This window comes from Lepidochelys kempii, chromosome 8 (genome assembly GCF_965140285.1).
Source record: "Lepidochelys kempii isolate rLepKem1 chromosome 8, rLepKem1.hap1, whole genome shotgun sequence".
Lineage (NCBI taxonomy): Eukaryota > Metazoa > Chordata > Testudines > Cheloniidae > Lepidochelys > Lepidochelys kempii.
In genome coordinates this window covers 83,033,800-83,055,150 of record NC_136387.1, presented here as the reverse complement: position 1 = coordinate 83,055,150, position 21,351 = coordinate 83,033,800, and the positions used below count along the sequence as shown (strand labels likewise).

Genomic DNA, 21,351 nt, shown 5'->3' with positions numbered 1-21,351 from the left:
CCCCCCCCCCCCCGGGTTAAACCAAAACCTGTCAGCAATGGTCTAGGTATACTTGGTCTGATCCTAGTTCAGGAGATGACAAGGACTAGTTTCCAGCCTTACATTTCAGTGTTTCTTGCATTAATTTATATCATACTGTGAAAATAATCACAATTGTATGTATTTTCCATCTGACGCAGACATGTGAAAGTCAATATGAAGCCAGAAGGAAAGAGGGGGAAAGAAGACAAACATTATTTTGTACTATCCATCATTTTACATTTATTGAGAAAATCATAAAACCATACAAAAATGTTATACAGTTAATGTGTACCCATATTACATACAATGTCAATAATGCAAGCTCAAAACCACATTTTGTAAAGCATTCAATTTACCTCAAGTCCAAGCTGCATCTCCCTAAGACACTTCCCATCACAGTAGCCTTATAAAGCCAATCTTCTTTTTACACACGGGTAGTTTCTGTAGAGAACACTTTTCTCAGGACGAAAATGCATCTCACATGCATAAGAGAAATATGTGCATATACATGAGAGTTTTATAGGGTATTACTAGGGATGAGGGAACCCTGTCAACTGTATGCTTACTGGAAGGCCCAAATTTTGCCAATTTACAACATGCAAAGGAAACATAGAAAAGCTATTTCATGAGGGGGGAAAATAGTTTCTAGCATCCAATAAAACTTTTATGGAAGAAGATGAAATATTTCACGTAAGATAGGCTGTGCAGTGAATAATAATACAACCTGCCTGGACACCAAAACACACTATAATACTTCTAAATGAAGGTTATTCTTCCAGCTGACATTGTATTTCATGCCATGTCCTACAGTATAAAGGCTGAAGAAAGTGATCTGTAAATGCTTTTACTATATTAAACATTACACTTCCCCTACTTCCCTTTTAAAACTGCGGTACTCTCAACTTCCTGTTTCATTTGCGAGGTTCTATCAAATCAAGATATATTTAACGTCCCATTTTGGAAAGTTCAATTACTTTTCTACCAAACACAAAACAATCTTCGCTCAGAAATAAGATTCTAGTAATTTAATGATCTTCTGTCCTCTAAAAAGAAATACTGTTTGGAGACTGATTTAAATAATAACACTACACTTAGCATAAAATATGCCTATAAGTCCAGCAATAAGTGAGCTGAAAATCAATATGCCACAAACACTAAACTGAAGCCATTATGACTTTCACATTCCCTCATTAATCCAAATAACTGGCCTGTCTTTTCTATTTCCTCCCACTTCCTAAATTTACTCAATTTAAGATTTTAATTATTAAAATATTCACGTAACGGTGAAATAAAAAGCAGCATGTTTAAGGAAGTGAAACTGAAATCCCGCCCCAGACAATAAATTCTTAGGATTTAAAACCCACTAGGGTACATACCTAGTTCTCATGTGAAAAATAAATGAGAGTTACATATCAAACTACAAGTAAACAAAAATGAAGTGGCTTGAGGGAATTAAGTGCAACTATTAATTTCAAAAGGTAAATATATCTAAGCTTGACTGCTCAGAAGAATATAAATTAAAATATATAGTTTAATATTATTAGCCACATAGTTTTTAAAACTAAACAGATTATTGAACATTTATGGTCAAGCAAATAGCACTTTAAAGAATGAGAAGTGATCAGACAGAAAAATTATACCCTACACCATTATGTATGGGATACATGTTTTGCCAATTTTACCTTCTACATGGACCCCTTCTATGGTCCGTGCTCATCGGCTCACCAATGGCATACACTCAAAGGATTCCTCTTTATTGGTAGTAACTATCTCAGGACCTGATTTTATGAGCTATGATTTGGTGCTTGCAGCATCTTCAGCACTGTGTGTGAAAATGAAGGCAGTATTTTTGAATATTTTTCTTTGATATAGATATAAGCAGGACTTTTGAAAAAGGATCAGCACATTTTATATATTGAATAAACAAAAACTGATGAGATGCTGCTTTAACTAAAAAACTGTATCAGACCTTTGAATAAAACAAACATTTTAAACTGGCAAAAGTATACAGCAATTCAGTTAAAGTATCAAAGAACAGAAAATACTGATTGCTATATAGATACTGAAAAGATTATTTGCCATACAGTTAACATTTCACTTGTGCACATGCTTTCTAGTAAGACATACTATTCTGCAAAACTTGTGTCAATTTTCCTACTATATCAGATGGATAAGCAAACTAGTTTATCTAAAAAATTCACTAATATTATGTTGTATAACTTCTTTAAAAAGTCAAGTTATCAGTTCCAGTGACAAGAGAAACACACAGTATTCTATTTAGCTTTTAGGGGTGGGGTGGGAATAATGACCTGCCAATTATAAAAACATTTGTGAAGGCTGTTGAAGTTTCTAACCAAGTATTTCCTGCATCTTGGGGGGAAAAAAGTTTTGTTTTCCTTTGTTAAATTGTTACAATTCAGCTATTTGAGGAAAAAGTAACAAAAAATGACTTATTCAGATTAAGTTTAATTATTGCAGCAATCCACTCATCTTTTCTAAAAAATAAAGATACATTTACCCAGAAATGTGAACGGTTGTTTAAACAACTGAGAGACTTTCCACTGAAATGGAACCATGAGTAACAGAATGCATTTGGGGAAATCAGCAGATTGCTTTTGAATACACAACCACAAAAATCTCACAGGGACAACATTAATGTACTGAAATATGTATTTATATACTTCCTTAGGTTGTGCTTACCTGTTGCTTTTTGCAGCAGAACCTAAGGTGGAAGGTCTGGGAAGGCACTGTGAAGTATAAATAATTGCACTGTTTGCAATTAATAAAGATTTTATACCTTAAATGAATCAAAATCAACAGCCTCCATTTTGTGAATGATAAAGAATCCAGTGAATTTAATTTTGTTCAGTTTAATTAGTAATAAATGCACCATTCTACTATAAGGTCATCTACAAAAGTATCATGCAAAATATCTTAACTATTAAACTTCATATCCTACACTAAAGATTGCAATATCTTCCTAGCTGTTTGTTTCAAACTACTACTAAAATTCCTAATCTAAAAAGGGGTAAGGTAGTTCCCTCCAGGTTCTACAAACACAATAAAATACATTGCTAATTATCTGAATAATAAAACTACTTCAAATTTCAAGCCTTAAGTTTTACTTCTCTATGCAGCCACCTTAAAAAAGTATTCTCAATGCAACAAATGGTGCTCCAAAAAAATAAGGCTAATTAATACAGGCTTATAAAATAGTTTAACATATACCTGCATCACTACATGTCTGCAAACTAACTTAAGACAAAACAACTTCTGTCTATCAAGCAGTTCCAATCACTTTCATATTAACAAGATATGCACATTTTCATAAGCTAAATAATACAACCTTTGTCTCAGGAGCACTAGTGAAAAATGTTGTATTACTTAGATAACACAAGATTTTCTTTAGCTATTGCTGAACATTTCAAGAATACTTACCCATAAAGCTCACATATATATATGCACACCTATGTTTCTGAATTAAGAAGCAGTTATGATTTCCTAAGATATTAGCACTGTATTCCAACATAATATTCACACAAGTATGGCATTTGCATTATGTGGAACATTGACAAACGATACTGTTGCAGTTCATCAATTTGTCATTCTGATGTACTTACAGTGCAATGCTCCTTGAAGGAACAATCAAGGATGATACACAGCACAGTCCTCCTCACCCCTATAGAGCTAGTTCTATACTGGCTGGATCAAACCTGCACTTCAACAGACAATGGCAAGACAGACTGTATTGCATGTAGTCTAATATATGCAAAGAGCCAATAAATATGCAAACAGCAAACAATGAATTTCAACAGAATATCAGATTTTGAGTACGAGCAGTAATGTAACAAAAAAATATATCAAATAATTTGATTCAACAACTGGTCTTGAGCATTTACACAACAGAACTTATCTGTACTGAATGAAGTTCTCTGTCAACCACTCCCCCCACCCCAAACAAAATATAAAGTTTCAATGTCAGATGCAATTCTGGTAACCACGTTCACCTTTCTACACTGATTTTTGAAATGAACTACTGCAAACTGAATGCTTAGAACATTTAATTATAAAAGCAAAAACCTTTTATAACTAATCTGAAAAATGTTTAAAATAGTTATGCTGAAACAGTCAAGTAAGTATCAAATTAAAAACAGAAAGGTTAACTTATAGCAGCTGTACAGGTCTGAAACAGTGGTCATGTATAAAAAGGGAAATTTCACTGTTAATGCAATGGAAGTATGCCAAAAGATCACCTTTTTAAACACATGCAGTTTTTAATCAAATAGAAAGAAAATAAAGGTATCAAGATTACTGGTGCTAGACAGCAAAATACAATAAATGAAAGATCCTCCATCTACAACTATTCTGAAAAGGGGAAAAACATGCCAATGACAGGTTTTTTAACTCATTCTAAGATTTCATGGGGGGAAAAAAAATCTCATTTGGGTACATATACCTTAATTCAGCATTACTCGTAAGTCCTAGAATTCTTTAAATACCCACATATCCAACTTACCGACACAGGAGGTTTCATATTATTTATTGTAAAGCACAAAACAGGCATTTTAAAAGTGAAAGTATACATTGAAAAAGTACATTTATATCACAAAGCATTGACCACATAATAATTGCAAATACATTTGCTGGAATGTGTACATCTACACTAATATACTAAAAACAAACCAATTTTCATTTCTACACAGAAATATTACCTCCTATCAGTAGTGATAGATATTTTGTACATTTTCAAAAACACTATTTTTAAACCAAACAAAATTAAGATCTTCATCAAGGCGTCTGCATCCATACATTTAACAAAGGTTTTTTCCCCCACACAATGAAGCAAATACTGTATTGTCCACTTCTTATTATTGGCCCTGTGCAGAAGAGATACATAAGAGATACACAAAAAGTTAAAGAAAATCCTTTAAATTGAGCTAACTCAGGAGTGAAGCCTTTAAGAAAGAAAAATTGGTTAATGTAAATGGTGGTGGCTTCTTGCATGGTTTTCTAAACCCTGAGGGAGAAAAATTTTTAATCAAAAGCACTGAGCGTTCTGAAGAGATAGAGAACTCAAGTTACCAGGTAAAAGTCATTTACTAATTATTCTGAGTTATTTTGCTACAAAAAAAGGATGCACACTCCAAAGGTAACAAAACAGGAGACATGCAAAAAAAATATTTATAAAAACACAAAATAATTCATAGAATTTTATACCTGTGGTGCTGGAGGATGCTGTGGCATTCCCTGTGGACTTGTCTGGGCATAATACGCTGCTTGCTGTCTGTAGTATTCAGCCCATGCTGCACTATAATCAGGCTGACCTGGGGGGGCCCCAGCTGGAGCTGGAACTGCTTGACCTAAAATAAATTAGGACTACATAACTTTTTTGCTGTAACAAAGACAAAGAAGCTAAAAATAATCTCATTTCTAGCAAACATTACCTTGCTTCTTGTAATATTCCTCCCAAGCCTTTGAATAATCTTGTGGCTGCCCTTGTTGACCTGAAAAACCCCCCACATTTTAATGTAAAGACTCCCGTGTACACCAAAATTATACATATATACAAAGACAGAGGTATTCTGCCTCTCAGTGGATTTCAGGTCCAAATAAAAAAGTTAAAAATAGCATACATGTAAATATTAAGCAATTTACACAATGCTATTCTTCCTGTTGATATTATAGAGCCACTTAACTCTGGGACACTACCATTTCAAATATGCTTAAATATCAACAACACAGATTTTACTACTTCTATGTGACTGAATTTGAGGACATCCTTTATAGAAAGCAGCATGCAGGAGTCAGGAAGTTTGCACATGAATACTCACATTTTGTCATTTATACCTTGTATGTTAATACTTTTAACAGCAAAAAATAAAAAGGATTTCTGCTGAAACGTGTTCCAGAGCACACTTGTGGGTGTGTGTTTGGGGGGTGGGGGGTGGGGGGGGGGAAGAACAACACTTTCTTTTCCAAGCATGCCCACTTGGATTTACTTGAATTAAACAACTGACAGTATTTTCAGTTAAAATGCAGATCAGCAAGGGAGAGGAATTAAGTAGTCAGATTACAAAAAGTGATCTTGTTGCACAGGCTGCATTTACTAACACACCAGCTGTTAATTCATTAAATTTAAAGTTAATTGATTTTCTACCCAAGCAAATTGAAATAAATCTCAAGATTTGTTTAACACTATTAGAGCTAAGCACTTCCATCAAAGAGCACATATTTTATTAATATATTCCACAAAAGACGACAATCCCCAAGCTCCACTTCCTTCCCTCTGACCTCCAAAATTCAAGCTCTCTAATTTATTCTCAACACACACAATAATTGGAGAATTATAATTAAGAACTATTGCCTCATTCAACAGTGCTCAAAGCTGTAAGCTGAAGGCAATAAGGTACATGGAATATGCCAATAGAACAAGTTCACTTTTTCCATCCAACAGGCAACAGTTATTACTGAAAAATCAAACCAATAACATTACTATTTGAAAGGAAGGTCAAGGATGCCCCTGACATCTTCCTCCTTCCAAGTCCTCTGAATTCAGAAACCCCTAACTCCTCCTATTATTACCACCACCTTTTTGCATGACAATGGGACATCTCAACTGACATTCAAGGGCCACAACACTCCAAAGGTTTCAGAGTAACAGCCGTGTTAGTCTGTATTTGCAAAAAGAAAAGGAGTACTTGTGGCACCTTAGAGACTAACCAATTTATCTGAGCATAAGCTTTCGTGAGCTACAGCTCACTGAGAGCCAGCAATGCCCCTCTGCCATGTACACTGGTCAAACTGGACAGTCTCTACGTAAACGAATAAATGGACACAAATCAGATGTCAAGAATTATAACATTCATAAACCAGTCGGAGAACACTTCAATCTCTCTGGTCACGCAATTACAGACAGGAAGGTCGCTATCTTACAACAAAAAAAACTTCAAATCCAGACTCCAGCAAGAAACTGCTGAATTGGAATTCATTTGCAAATTAATTTAGGCTTAAATAGATACTGGGAGTGGCTAAGTCATTATACAAGGTAGCCTATTGCCCCTTATTTCCTCCCCCCCAGACGTTCTGGTTAAACTTGGATTTATGCTGGAAATGGCTCACCTTGATTATCATACACATTGTAAGGAGAGTGGTCAGTTTGGATGAGCTATTACCAGCAGGAGAGTGAGTTTGTGTGTGGTGGTGGTGGTGGTGGGGGGGTTGAGAAAACCTGGATTTGTGCTGGAATTGGCCCACCTTGATTTTCATACACATTGTAAGGAGAGTGATCACTTTAGATAAGCTATTACCAGCAGGAGAGTGGAGTGGGAGGAGGTATTGTTTCATGATCTCTGTGTATACAATGTCTTCTGCAGTTTCCAAAGTATGCATCCGATGAAGTGAGCTGTAGCTCACGAAAGCTTATGCTCAAATAAATTGGTTAGTCGCTAAGGTGCCACAAGTACTCCTTTTCTTTTTGCAAATACAGACTAACACGGCTGCTACTCCGATACATTAAGATATATCTTAATTTTTATAATCTTGGCTAACAAGGTGTGTAAGGTTCCTAGATTTTTTTTTTTATTATTTTGGGAGACATGAAGGGAGAATAGAAAACTGCAAAAATAAAAAGAAGAAAACACTTTAGTTCCTGCAACTCAAACTGATCCCTGCTCACTGAGTGAAAAATTTTAAACAAACCTGGATCTTCTGAGGAAACAAATCAGCTAGAAACATAGTAAAATAAGAAACAAAGGATTTACAGGAAGTACCAGAGTGAAAGACATCCCTTCTGTTTTTCTTTTGTTTATTCCAAACTTCTTCTGCAAATGCATTGGGTGTACGCCCCATGCAAAGATTTCCAGTTCCTACATTTTGTAAATATGAGGTAGCCTGTTCTATTGCATGCAGTAACTTTTTTCCAACTCTTCCCTTCACATCTCCAGAAGCCCAGTCTTCTATTCCTAAACATGGCTCACTTTATAAGACTCCTTACAGCTCCCCAGCGAACCCTTTCCATCCCCATAGCTTGATCTCTTGACACAGCCTCTCTCCTATTAATAGCTCCCAGAAGGAGGGATTCACACCTCCTGATAACCAAAATTTCTCCCTGGCACAGCACTGGAGCAAAATCAGCCAGTGTTCAGTTTACATACACTTGGATATTAAAAGTTTTCCTAAGGGTTAGTGATTTTTGTCATTATCATATTAGTGAGGTAAAACCAGCACAGTCGATACCACTTATTCCTGTAAGAAAATTTAAAATTCTACTTTCTCTTGATCAAATTGTGTAGACAGAAGAGACGCTTTACCTTCTGTTCCTGATCAAGAAAACGTAAATTATGACCCAAATGCAAATTTAAGAGCTGAAGTTATATAGTTTGTAACATGCCATTTGCATTTACCCTCCTCCAATATTGTGGTCAAATAGATACTTCTGGTGACTTCAACAAGAAATTTGCTTTCACATACCTACTTTCAATTATAGCTAGAGATTTTGTATTAGATACGGGTCAAAGAAAAAAGAAAGTTAAAGTATGGTGCTGAAATGTACAGAATTGTGTATTGGTACCATGCAAAGGCTTCCAATTTCTGAATTGTATAAATACAAGATAGAGCTGGCTATTGTATATAGTTATATCCCAAAGCACTTTCCAACTTCTTCCCTTCACATCTCCAGAAGCCCAAATGGAAAAGGAAAAATTTATTTTTATGGAGTGCAAAAACTCACACCAAAACCAGTATCGAATTTATTATCTGCTGACTTACTTTGTGGAAGAGGTCCAGAAAGGATCTGGGTTAGACTACTTTTCTGGCAAATAGAGACAGCTCAAGCTTACTCCATGGAATTACTCCTGGGAGAATTCTGTGCCACTGCACAATTTTGCAGAAATTAATGGTGGGTGTGCAGAATTTCCATCTGTCCCCCCACAGAAATAGGCTGTAGAGATGTTGGCCACCAGTAGGAGCCGCTGGACCTGGCAAAACCCAGCTCGCTCGCAAATAGAAGACAAGGCTGGGGGGAGGGAGAGGGAACTGGAGGGTTTCCAGGGTTTCCCCGGGCTCTAGGAGGGTAGGGTCTGTGAGTGTCTTGGGGGTGGGGGGAGAGGAAGAGAGAGAAGAGGAGGAGATGTGCACCTGCAGCTGGCCTTGGGGGAGGGTGGGGGTATGGAGTGTGAGTGTCTGGGCGGAGGTGGTGTGAGAGTGTCTGGGCCAGGGAGGGCCCCACAGCAGGGCTCTGGGGGAAAGAGGTATGAATGTCTGGGCCCCCTGGCTGTGCTGGGGGGGAGCGAGGGGAGGAGAAGAGAAGACGATGACAAAGAAGCAGGAACTGGGTTGTCGTAGGGGTTTCTCTCTACTCCTGGGGGAAATTTTGTTTGCAGAATTTTAAATTATTGTGTGCAAAATTTAATTTTTTGGCACAGAATTCCCACAGGAATAATGGAATTCTGGGGCTTCGTCACGTCCCTTCACTCAGGATGAGTCCTTCCACCTTCCAAAGCTGTACTGAAACACTAAATTCTAATTAGCATACTGAAACTTTTTACCAGTAATGCTTTATTAGATTATATTAACTATACATACACATGCACCTTGAAGAGGCCATTGTAGAAGCATATGAAAGACTTCTCAAAGAAGCCAGACTAAGAGGAGGAGGCAAAGTCCCAGAGAAGCAGTCAATTTTGTTATTCTTAACAATTACTTACCCACCAGTTAAACATCATAAGAAGGACAATACTGGGTCAGACCAAAGGTCCATCCAGCCCAGTATCTTGTCTATCGACAGTGGCCAATGCCAGGTGCCTCAGAGGGAGTGAACCTAACAGGTAATGATCAGTGATCTCTCTCCTACCATCCATCTCCACCCTCTGACAAACAGAGGCTAGGGACACCATTCCTTAAACATCCTGGCTAATAGCCATTAATGGATTTAGCCTCCATGAATTTATCCAGTTCTCTTTTAAACCCTGTTATAGTCCTAGCCTTCACAACCTCCTCAGGGAAGGAGTTCCACAGGTTGACTGTGCACTGTGTAAAGAAGAACTTCCTTTTATTTGTTTTAATAAACAAGTTTATTGTTAATTAATGCTGCCCATTAATTTCATTTGGTGGCCCCTAGTTCTTATATTATGGGAACAATAACTTTTCCTTATTCGCTTTCTCCACACCACTCATGATTTTATATCCCTCTATTACATACCCCCTTAGTCTCCTCTTTTCCAAGCTGAAAAGTCCTAGCCTCATTAATCTCTCCTCATATGGACCCGTTCCAAACCCCTAATCATTTTAGATGCCCTTTTCTGAACCTTCTCTAATGCCAGTATATCTTTTTTTGAGATGAGGAGACCACATCTGTACGCAGTATTCAAGATGTGGGTGTACCATGGATTTACGTAAGGGCAATAAGATATTTTATCTTATTCTCTATCCCTTTTTTAATGATTCCTAACATCCTGTTTGCTTTTTTGACTGCCGCTGCACACTGCATGGACGTCTTCAGAGAACTATCCACAATGACTCCAAGATCATTCTCCTGATTACCTGTAGCTAAATTAGCTCCCATCATATTGTATGTATAGTTGGGGTTATTTTTTCCAATGTGCATTACTTTACATTTATCCACTTTAAATTTCATTTGCCATTTTGTTGCCCAAACACTTAGTTTTGTGAGATCTTTTTGAAGTTCTTCACAGTCTGCTTTGGTCTTAACTATCTTGAGCAGTTCAGCATCATCTGCAAACTTTGCCACCTCACTGTTTACCCCTTTCTCCAGCTCATTTATGAGTAAGTTGAATAGGATTGGTCCTAGGACTTGACCCTTGGAGAACACCACTAGTTACTCCTATCCATTCTGAAAATCTACCATTTATTCCTACCCTTTGTTCCCTGTCTTTGAACCAGTTCTCAATCCATGAAAGGATCTTCCCTCTTATCCCATGACAACTTAATTTACGTAAGATCCTTTGGTGAGGGACCTTGTCAAAGGCTTTCTGGAAATCTAAGTACACTATGTCCCCTGGATCCCCCTTGTCCACATGTTTGTTGACAACTTCAAAGAACTCTTAGTAATCTATTAGACAGGATTTCCCTTTACAGAAACCATATTGACTTTTGCCCAATTTATGTTCTTCTCTGTGTCTGACAATTTTATTCTTTACTATTGTTTCAGGTAATTTGCACGGTACTGACGTTAGACTTACCGGTCTGTAATTGCCAGGATCACCTCTAGAGCCCTTTTTAAATACTGACGTTACATTAGCTATCTTCCAGTCAGTGGGTACTGAAGCTGATTTAAAGGACAGGTTACAAACCATAGTTAATAGTTCCGCAATTTCACATTTGAGTTCTTTCAGAACTCTTGGGTGAATGCCATCTGGTCCCGGTGACTTGTTACTGTTAGGTTGCTCAATTAATTCCAGAACCTCCTCTAGCGATACTTCAATCTGTGACAATTCCTCAGATTTGTCACCTACAAAAGATGGCTCAGGTTTGGGAATCTCCTTAACATCCCCAGCCGTAAAGACTGAAGCAAAGAATTCATAGCTCAGTGGTTTGAGCACTGGCCTGCTAAACCCAGGGTTGTGAGTTCAATCCTTGAGGGGGCCATTTAGAGATCTGGGGCAAAAATTTGGGATTGGTCCTGCTTTGAGCAAGGGGTTGGACTAGATGACCTTCTGAGGTCCCTTCCAACCCTGATATTCCATGATTTAGTTTCTCTGCAATGACTTTATCGTCTTTAAGTACTCCTTTTGTATCTCGATTGTCCAGGGGCCACACTAGTTGTTTAGCAGGCTTCCAGCTTCTGATGTACTTAAACATTGTGTTTATTACCTTCTGAGGTTTTGGGCTAACTGTTCTTCAAACTCCTTTTTGGCTTTTCTAATTACACTTTTACACTTAATTTGGCAGTGTTTATGCTCCTTTCTATTTACCTCACTACGATCTGACTTCCACTTTTTAAAAGATGCCTTTTTCATCTCTCACTGCTTCTTCTACATGGTTGTTAAGCCATGGTGGCTCTTTTTTAGTTTAATAGTTTAGTTCTAGGCTGTAGTGGGCAATACGGAAAGAGAGGAATTCCTTCCTTAAGTATTAGTATGATACTTGGGGACCTCTGAACAATGCTTCTGAACAGGAATTAAGGTCAAGCATTTTATAAACATGTTAATGGGTGATCAATTGGAAAATTTTCTGATTCTTCTGTGGTGGCTGATGCTTCATCATCTGCCAAGATGTTACTGCAGAGCATGCTGAATGGGCTTTGATCCACTCAGACGGTTTATCTTTGGAACTCGCTGATGCAGAGTTTGACTTTGAAAACTCTAGACATTTTCAGACCCAGGTACGGAAGGTAAAGGAAAGCAATGATTACACCCTGAACTAGAAGATTCTACGATGATAAAATTTAAGAATGCGTCTCATACTCATAATGTGCAATGCTCTTTAGGGTAAAACTAAAGTAATGAACTCCCTCGATGTATGGAAAAAAGTTCCTTTGTAATTACTGATTCTGGGAATTATTCTGGAATAGTAAGTGACTGTCTTTGTGGAAAAAATAATAAAGCTTGTGCCTTCTAAGAGCAGACACTCTTCTTGCTGACATAATTGCAACCCGGAATCATGATTCTGTAAAGAAAATGTATGGAATTTACATCTTGCGTCTCAGTGAATAGGTTGTGAAGACTGCAGATCCGTAGATCTGCAGGAAGAGAGGATGGGTCTGACTGCTGGTTTGGACAGATGTACTACCCTATGGAATCTTGAAATACCTGCTTAATATTTCAACGATCTGAGCTTATAACACTATTTAATGCTGAGACAAAAAGAAACAAGTGGGAGATTTCAGACCAAAGAAATCCAGAACTACAGTTTCTGATTTCCTAGGGTCTCTCTCCAAGCACCTGAAAGAATTTTGTCCAAATTTGTGTGTAGGCAGAGAAGATGAAAGGCTAGAAGAGTTTATTACTTAGGATGAACATCCCATCCTATTTAGGACTTGATGATCAATAACCAAGCTGTCAGTTTCAGGTAGTCAAGATTGGGATTCTGCAGCAGGATCTGCAACAGAGCATCCTAATTGGTGAGAAATTGAAATAAGACCGTTAGGATAACCCCAGTAGGTCCAATCTGTGTTAACAATGATTATGCCTTCATCTTTTTAATTGCTTCTCCTTACAGTGGAAGGGATGGGGCCTTGGAAGCACACAAAGAAACCATTTAGGCCCTCTGTGAACCAGAACATATCCTCAGTTAACCTTGGTCTGTTTCCCTTAACTTTCCATTCCAATTGGATGGAAATATAACTATATGAGGGATAGCTTGGCTCTCTGGATATTTGCTGGAATACTTCTTCATTCAACCCATTCTGGGTTGTCTACCTGAAGAAAACTTAGTCCACTTTTTGGTTTTATGGTATCCTTTTATTTTGATCTTGATTGAAATAGGAGAATTCATGCTTAAGCATTTAGACTTGAGATTCTTTGCACTCCCTCATTGATTTATATACGTAATGATCATTGTGTTGCCCGACTGCCAGAACAGCCAACCTGATTTCTCATCCCTAGGAAGCTGGTGGTATGGAAAAGGCTGGCCTCTTGACTGAAGAAAAGGTTCTATCATCACATGGACTTCCTGTTTCTACCAGCAGAGGGACAATCACAGTGGATGGCATCCTCATTTTCCTCTGCGTCTTGTTTGAATGGTCCTGGAACTCCTGAAACTCACATGCAGTCTTGTATATATTCATGTGACCAGAAGACCTGGGAGCTGCAGGTAAGGATGGACTGGTGTTTCTCCACAACGTAATGCCTTAGATCAGTGCCTGAATCTAGTCATGCTTTTCCTATGTCAGGAACACACTGGCCCTCCTTGTATTTATCAACTTCTAAGCAACTATGTTGCCTAACAAGGGGTATATATGAGTTCCTACAGTCCAGAGTCTTGCTATCACCACTATTATTTTTGACAAAAATCTGGAGGCAGAGGATAGACCTAATTGCAATACTCTGCACTGGCAGTTTGGTAGGTGAAATTGATAAACTGCTGATAGCAGTTAAGCTTCTGTCAGGATCCAGCAATATCAGGTCATATGCAGGAGATTCTGCTGCTATACTGGAAGAGTGCCCTGTATTTTAATCTTCAGCTACCTGTTCAGTTTCTTGATGTCTAGGATGATCTGGACTTCACCTGATCTATTGCTTAATATGAAAATAGAGCAGACCCTGAGGTATCTTTGGTCTTAAAAAGACAAGCTCTATTGCCCCAACTTGCAATAAATGTGTTATTCAGTATGGATTGATGTTTGTTACTCTTCAAGGTTTGAGACAGAAAGAAAGAAGAATGTGGAGGAGACAACCCCAAAGTATTCTTGCTATGCTCTCTAGTACCCACTGTCTGAGTCATGAGTCTGAAGAGCACGATATTTTGCCTCCTAGCCCTGGGCAGAGGCAGACTTTCTTACAGACACATTGATGGTATGACTGAAAGGAGGAAAAGCCAGATCAGGAAATGGGCACTTTCTCCCTGGCATTTCATGCCCAGGCTTTATTCTTGAAATAAGATGGTATCTTTGTTGTTCATAGCAAGAAAATAACTTCTGCCATTTTGACTTTGCTGGAGTGGGTAGCAAGTAATTTGGTTTGTCCAAACTGTCACTTACCAGCTTTTCAAGCTTCTCCTCAAAAAGGATTCCACTTAAGAATTTTGAGATGGTGAATTTGCAAAGTGTAATTATCTGCAGTCTTGTGTTTAAGATGGAGTTGGTGGGTGTTTGGCCATGGAGTCTGCAGCCATGGCCCTTGCTGCTAACCTCATGGAAATCATGGACCCATCACTATTTACCCATCACTATGAATACAATAGCTAAGAATAACTTTCTTCATAACAAACTTAAAACTTATTGTGGCTCTGGGGGGCGGCAGCAAGCATTTGCTCTCATGAAATATGTAATTACCAGAGTAGCTCCCAGGCCCTATGAAAGATAGCTTCTATCTTCCTGCCAGGAATTACTATACAGTTTACAACGGATGGTACCACTGCAACTATCGACGTGGGAGCATTTGGGGTTTTGAAAGCTTACAGAGCATAATGTGTTGCGGACAGTCTCTTCCCCATGTCAGAGATCTCCCATTCCTCCCTTACAACCTCTTTGAAGAAAGAGAAGGGGAACTGCAAATTCTGACTTAATACTGAATAATATTTGCCCTTGGATATCAATTGTTCATCCTCCATTTTGGATGGATCTCAATGGGGAAATCACCTTTCTTGCCCATTACCTTGAACATGTCTGTGGAGAAATGACCTCTTCTGGTTCTCTAGCTCAGGGTTACAAAGGTTTAAAGTCAAGAGTACTCCTTTCATGAGATTAACTACAGCTGGAGCTAGAAGAGAAGGATAAGGATCTGGAATGCTTCCGAACTATTGAATTCCTCTTTGTTCTGCCCTTTTGGAATTCTTTGCCTTATCTTTCTCCCCCATCTGAGAACTGGTCCCTTTTTCAGGACTTAACCATGCTCTGGGCCCCTGTGCCCTTCATCATCTGATATGCACTTAGTAAGGAAATGAAGGGAAAGGTCCTTGAAGGAGCCTAGATCCTCCTTTGGAGGGAAACCAAGTTAGAATAAATACCAGATTTCTTGACAAGGATTGCAATTATCACTTTAAGAATGTGAGAAGAGACTTTCGAGCTTGTTGCCTTAGTCGTGGACTGGACCAATGGGGAAGGAGTTAATGGGAAAAATCCATGATCAGCAAGCATTGACCTGACTGTAGATTCACAGGCACTAAACAGGATCTGAATAGGACTGATTCACCCTTGAAGAGAAGTCTGAGCGGTTAAGGTAAAGAATGGAAAAGCCCAACCAACGTTAAGAATCTGAGCCCATTTTTGGCAAAGTGCTTTTAGGCTGGGAGAATTGCGACAGAACTCCCCCTCCGGAGATGGAAGACCTCTTAAATGGTTCACCTGCTCCATTTGGTCACAACTGCATCATGCTCAGGAAAAGAAGAAATAGAGGTAAAGAAGACTGATGGGTGCTTTAATTTGGTGCACCATGCCCCTAAAAACTGCCCCTGGATGAAGACTGAAAAGAAGAGAAATACTGCTCACTGCTACTCCAAGTCTGCCTTTTTAAACACAAGTATGATAATGGAAAAAGTGAGAAATCAAAGCTGCTGTTATTTGCATGGCCAGAAGCAGGAATTCTGCAGTATGCCTAAGGATATGGCTGAGCCTCATGAACGAGATTATGTTCAAAATGGGAGAAGAGGTCATGACCCAGAAAAGTGAATTAGCACCTATTGGCAGGTCTGACACATCGGTGCCAAATTTTCCTTCTTTACTGAAGAAAGGAGAAATAAAGAAATGACTGACAACTGAACAGCAAAGTGAAACATGTATCCCTTCAAAGAACCACAAGTTTCACTTTTATTTATTTTAAAAAACTAGTCAAAGCTAAGAACAAGCACTAGCTGTAGGATTTAGTTTATAGCACTTAGCTGTTGCACAACTAATAACAGATTTAAAAAATATGACATGCCATATAAAACCTATAGAAATGGCATTCATTTGTAGCAAGCTTTGTTATAAAAAACTAGACTAAACAAAAGACAATAATAAAAATAAAAAGACATAAAAGTGGTCATCTAAGAGCAAATGTTAAACAGACGAACTTCCAAACCAGGAAGATATACAACAACTTTATAAAACACACTTCAAATTTCCAGATTCCCAAAGGCAACATAAAAGAAAGAATGAACTCCAAATATTGGAAGATTTTTAAAAATTTGTATTTAAGTTGAAAAAGATTAAAAAAATGCTACTTTGCCACTCAATAATTAAATATGGGATGTTTCATATGTTACACAGTGTAGTTTCTTTGGAAATCATGTTTGCTTAAAAAAAACAAACCAAAAAAACACTTCTACATCTGTTCCTCAATGCCAGCTAGGGAGTAAAGGAATTTTAAGAAGAAATATACACTTTCCCTCCCCGAATGTGGAACACTGCCCATTGCTAACTGATAGCACAATGAAAAGATAACATTTTAATTACAGTAAGATTTCCTGGCACAATGTGCTCAATTACTACAATAGAAGAACCTAAGCCAATTGACTGTGGCATTAAACAGTTATATTTTTATTGCTAAAACTCTGCCAAATCAAACGTAAACACCATTTTCCCCTTACAAAGATCTACTTTTTTAACAAACCAAAAATGAATAACATACCCATTTTTTTGTAGTACTCTTCCCAAGCTTTGGTGTAATCAACCTGCCCTGCTGGTGCTGGATTTGGTTGTTCTCCTGATTTATAGGAAGTAAAAATAAAATAATGCATGAATTTAGTTATATACTTAAACAAAATATTTGTATACTAACATTTCCAAGCATCCAGCTATTAATTAATTTGAAACAAAAAATGGCTTAAATATTTACATATAATTTACTTATGAATGCAATTAATCTGCTACAACACACTATAAAAATAAGCTTATTTACTAGCTAATGCTAAAATAACAAAACCGTACATAATCATTAGTTCAAAACTTAATACTTTAAATTTCAAGAATTCAAGAAATCTATAACACTCACATACTGTGCAAATGCCACTTGCAGTCTAAAATGTTTTAGACCAGGTGCACACACAAAGTTGTACAGATATAAATCACGGTGTGATTTTATACTGATTTAGTTAAACTGGTATGACTTTGTGCTTGGACTCCCATATTGGTTTAAATGAGACATATCAGTTGAGTTTGCACCTGTAAATTTAAAAAACTACTTGCTTACAAAAATCAGACATAAAAATACAGACGTGTCACAGCACACTATTATGGAAAAATTGCTTACTTTCTCATTTTATCTGTATAAAATTTTAGTTTGTATTAACTTCACTAGTGCTTTTTATGTAGCCTGTTGTAAAACCAGGCAAATATCTAGATGAGTTAATGTATCCCCTAGAAGGCCTCTGCATACCCCCAGGATATGGGTACCCCTGGTTGAGAACCACTATTTTAAAGTATCAGAAGGGTAGCCGTGTTAGTCTGGATCTGTAAAAGCGGCAAAGAGTCCTGTGGCACCTTATAGACGAAGTGGGTATCACCCACGAAACCTTATGCTCCAATACGTCTGTTAGTCTATAAGGTGCCACAGGACTCTTTGCCACCATTTTAAAGGTTATCCCTAACACTCATGAACCTGAAGCAAAGCTGCAAGTTTAAAGTTTTGGCACTAGAAGTAAGGTTTTTCCAACACAATAGGCTAATTTGCAATAAATTAGCCCTTGTATGGGAGAACCCAATCAACATTTACAGGATAAAAGTCTAGGTGGTCCACTATTTTCCTTCAATAATGAGCAGTTTTTCCTTGTAACAGATTGATCTGTGTACCTTGTCCATTAGTTTGGGTCGTAGGTGGTCCACCAGGAGGGGCTGCAGGTGGCGGCTGTGCTTGCTGCTGATAGTAGTGAGCATAATAAGCTGCCCATGCTGCTGAATTGGGGTCTGTTCCTGGTTTACCTGAGAAATAAACCATCACTCTCATATAGTGTAAGCAGTAGGCTTTGTAAAAAAAAAATTCTTACAGATCAAGAATTTTTCTGGCATTCCTAATTTGTCTTCTGAGAAATTTTAATGAAATACTTAATTTTTACCGTAGCTATGTGTGTATTGTAATTCATTTTAACCCATTAAGATCAACTGAATTTGGTTACACTAAAACACAAATACATTAAAAATGGAAGTTATGAAAAAATTTCTGAGCTAAGGTTATCACATTAACCAAGTCAACTTCATTGTCAAGTTTTCGTATTACAGCACACAATCTGTCATGGGGGATGGCTGGGTGTTTAGTGTAGTAAATTACATATGTGCTACGAAGTGTACTTTTGTACAATATTGCTGACCTATGGGTGTTTTAGTAGCCTAACTATACAATTTACATTGCTAGAGGCGTGGTTCAGGAATTCAAAGATTTTAATTTTTTTGTATTTAAAATGTCCATGGCAGTGTAACATGGACATTTTTTGTTTTGATCAACGTAACTCTGCAGAATTTCAACAAAAGTTTTCCCAATGTAATCTCACACTAACAGCATCATTTTGGGGGTAAGTATGGATATAGTGAGATGGTTTTAGCAAAGGAGTTTCATTCTTTTAAATAAGTTTGCAATTAATTTTTAACAGGGAAAACAGGTTAAAGACAGTGTTAATCACTTGGAATATGCAACAAGTGTCCCAAGATCCTGAATGCCCATCCTTGCATAGCTATGAATATCAGGCAATTTTACAGTTTTAGCTGTTAGAAGGTGTAAACCATGTTACCACTGTTACACCTACCTTCTACATATCTGATCATCTCTTTCCCTTCCATCCATTATTTTTAATTATAGCTAGAGTCTCAAATGTCTTTGCTTCCAGTCCTCTTGGTTCTCCCATTTATCCACATTCACCTTTTAGGAACAATTTACTCTTTCTGCTGAACCACATGAAGATAATTACACCACCAGTTTGCAAAAGAAGCTTTCAGGTACATCAAGGATTGGAAAACTTCATGTGGCTCAGCAGCAAATGTGGGTGTGTGTTCTTGAAGCTTATGGATACCTGTTTATGAACATGGGTGGCTAATCAACAGAGTTGGAGGCAAAAAAAAAAATTACAACTGGGATTCTCAAGACAGAACTAAGCATATGGGAAAAGGATGATTGAAACTGCACCCATGGACAAAATCAGTGAGGGAGCGCCACAAACTGAACAGATGGAAAAAATTACATAGGTGCTCTGGAGAGAACTAATTGGGTAGAGCAGAGGAGAAAACAATAAAACATTACTAAAAGAAAATGAAAGCCAAATACTGAAAATGCACACAGCACTAAAACAGCATGTTCTAAATATAAATTTTAAAGTTAAGTATTTTAAAACACTGGGTCAGATCTCAGGGAGGAGATTTAAGACCCCCCCCACCCCCCAAAAAACAAACAAACAAACAAACAAGCATCTCTGACCTGGCTGGTCCCAAGGAACAACTTAGAGTTAACTTTTTTTTTTTTGGAGGGTGTGGTGAAAGGGATGCTGAAAGGGGGTAGTGTAGGAGCTGCTATGCCAGCCCTACCATCGAGGCATTCCCCCAGTACCAGGGGAATTCTTGTGTAGCCAGTTAGTTTGCTTTGTGGCTGCAGAACAGTGCAAAGCAAGGGACAGGATCTGGTCCACTGATTCCTACTTATTCTAAAATGCTGATACTATTATAGTACAGTTCATCAATTACAAAATTTCAGTTTGATCCTATGATCTCTACGCTAGTACCAACCTAACACTTGAACCATCCTAATACCACCCCTAACTATATACTGAGTCACTCCTTGACTGAATACTGAATGTTTACTGAGAGAATACAAACACCAAGATCAAGGTTTGTCATTCTTTTGCTTCTGCACTCCCATGTAGTTCACACATTAATTTATTGAAAGTTTGAAGAATTGGGCTACCCATAGATGTAAACTGATTACAGTGCTCTCTAGCCCCATCAAAGGAAACTGTCACAGAGAAATTACTTTGAATAGCTCTGCTTTAAAGAACTGAAGATGGGGATATTTTTATATGAATTACTACATCTGTGCATCTCCAGTGCTGTTACAGATGTCAGAAAACTAGAATTTGAAGAATGCTTGACAAAGACCAGTAAAATGAAGAAAAAGAACTCTGCTCACAGCAGAGATGGCCAAAAGTTCTCCATCATTAGAATTACTGGGTCAGGACTAGCGTTGGTCAGAAATGGACTCCCACCGCCAAAAATGTTGACTTCTGGTGAATAACTGAAAGCCCCCCCGCCTTTTTTTTTTTTTTTTGGTTTAAAACAAAATTTCGATTTGGAAATGCTGTAGTGACTCATGGAATTTAAGTTTTAAAGAACCTCATGCCCCTATTATCTACAGACCAGGCTCCTGGTTAGACTGCATCTCCCAAAACTGCACCACAGTCTCCTGTTGATCCACACATCATAGGTGTCCCCAGCTGTAGCGTAGCCCAGAATCTACAGTCCAGAAAGGGAACGAGATAAACTACGACCTTGTCTACACTAGAATTTACTTCGGTATAACTTACGTCACTCAGCCCAACCTTAGCACCGGTTTAGACAGCGCTATGTTGGCAGGCGAGCTTCTCTTGCCAACTGCCCTTCATGGGAGGTGGAGAAATTAGGCCAACGGGAGAGCTATCCCGTCAGCTAAGAGCATCATCACCAGAACCACTGCAGCATCAGTGCAGCTACAATGTTGCACTGCTTCTAGTGTAGATGTAGCTTGAAACTCCCATAAAACAGCAGCATTTCAAATTGCA

At 38.0% G+C, this 21,351-nt stretch overlaps 1 protein-coding gene across 8 annotated transcripts in view; it reads right to left on the bottom strand.

Moving 5' to 3' along the window:
• Nucleotides 1-227: 227 nt before the first annotated feature.
• The window catches only part of FUBP1 (far upstream element binding protein 1), a 41,723-nt gene continuing 20,599 nt past the window's right edge, over nucleotides 228-21,351 (bottom strand). For 3 of the 8 annotated variants that reach the window (XM_073357269.1, XM_073357272.1, XM_073357274.1), the window contains 4 exons: nucleotides 18,407-18,535; nucleotides 17,247-17,321; nucleotides 5,239-5,381; nucleotides 4,546-4,898 (listed from right to left, as the gene is read on the bottom strand). In XM_073357269.1, the coding sequence (XP_073213370.1) occupies nucleotides 4,890-4,898; nucleotides 5,239-5,381; nucleotides 17,247-17,321; nucleotides 18,407-18,535 (356 nt within the window). In that variant the 3' untranslated portion in view covers nucleotides 4,546-4,889. Of the gene's footprint in view, nucleotides 1,844-2,721; nucleotides 2,769-4,545; nucleotides 4,899-5,238; nucleotides 5,382-5,465; nucleotides 5,526-17,246; nucleotides 17,322-18,406; nucleotides 18,536-21,351 lie in introns of those variants that run through there. The other 5 variants (XM_073357275.2, XM_073357276.2, XM_073357271.1 and 2 more) reach the window with 3 other exon arrangements.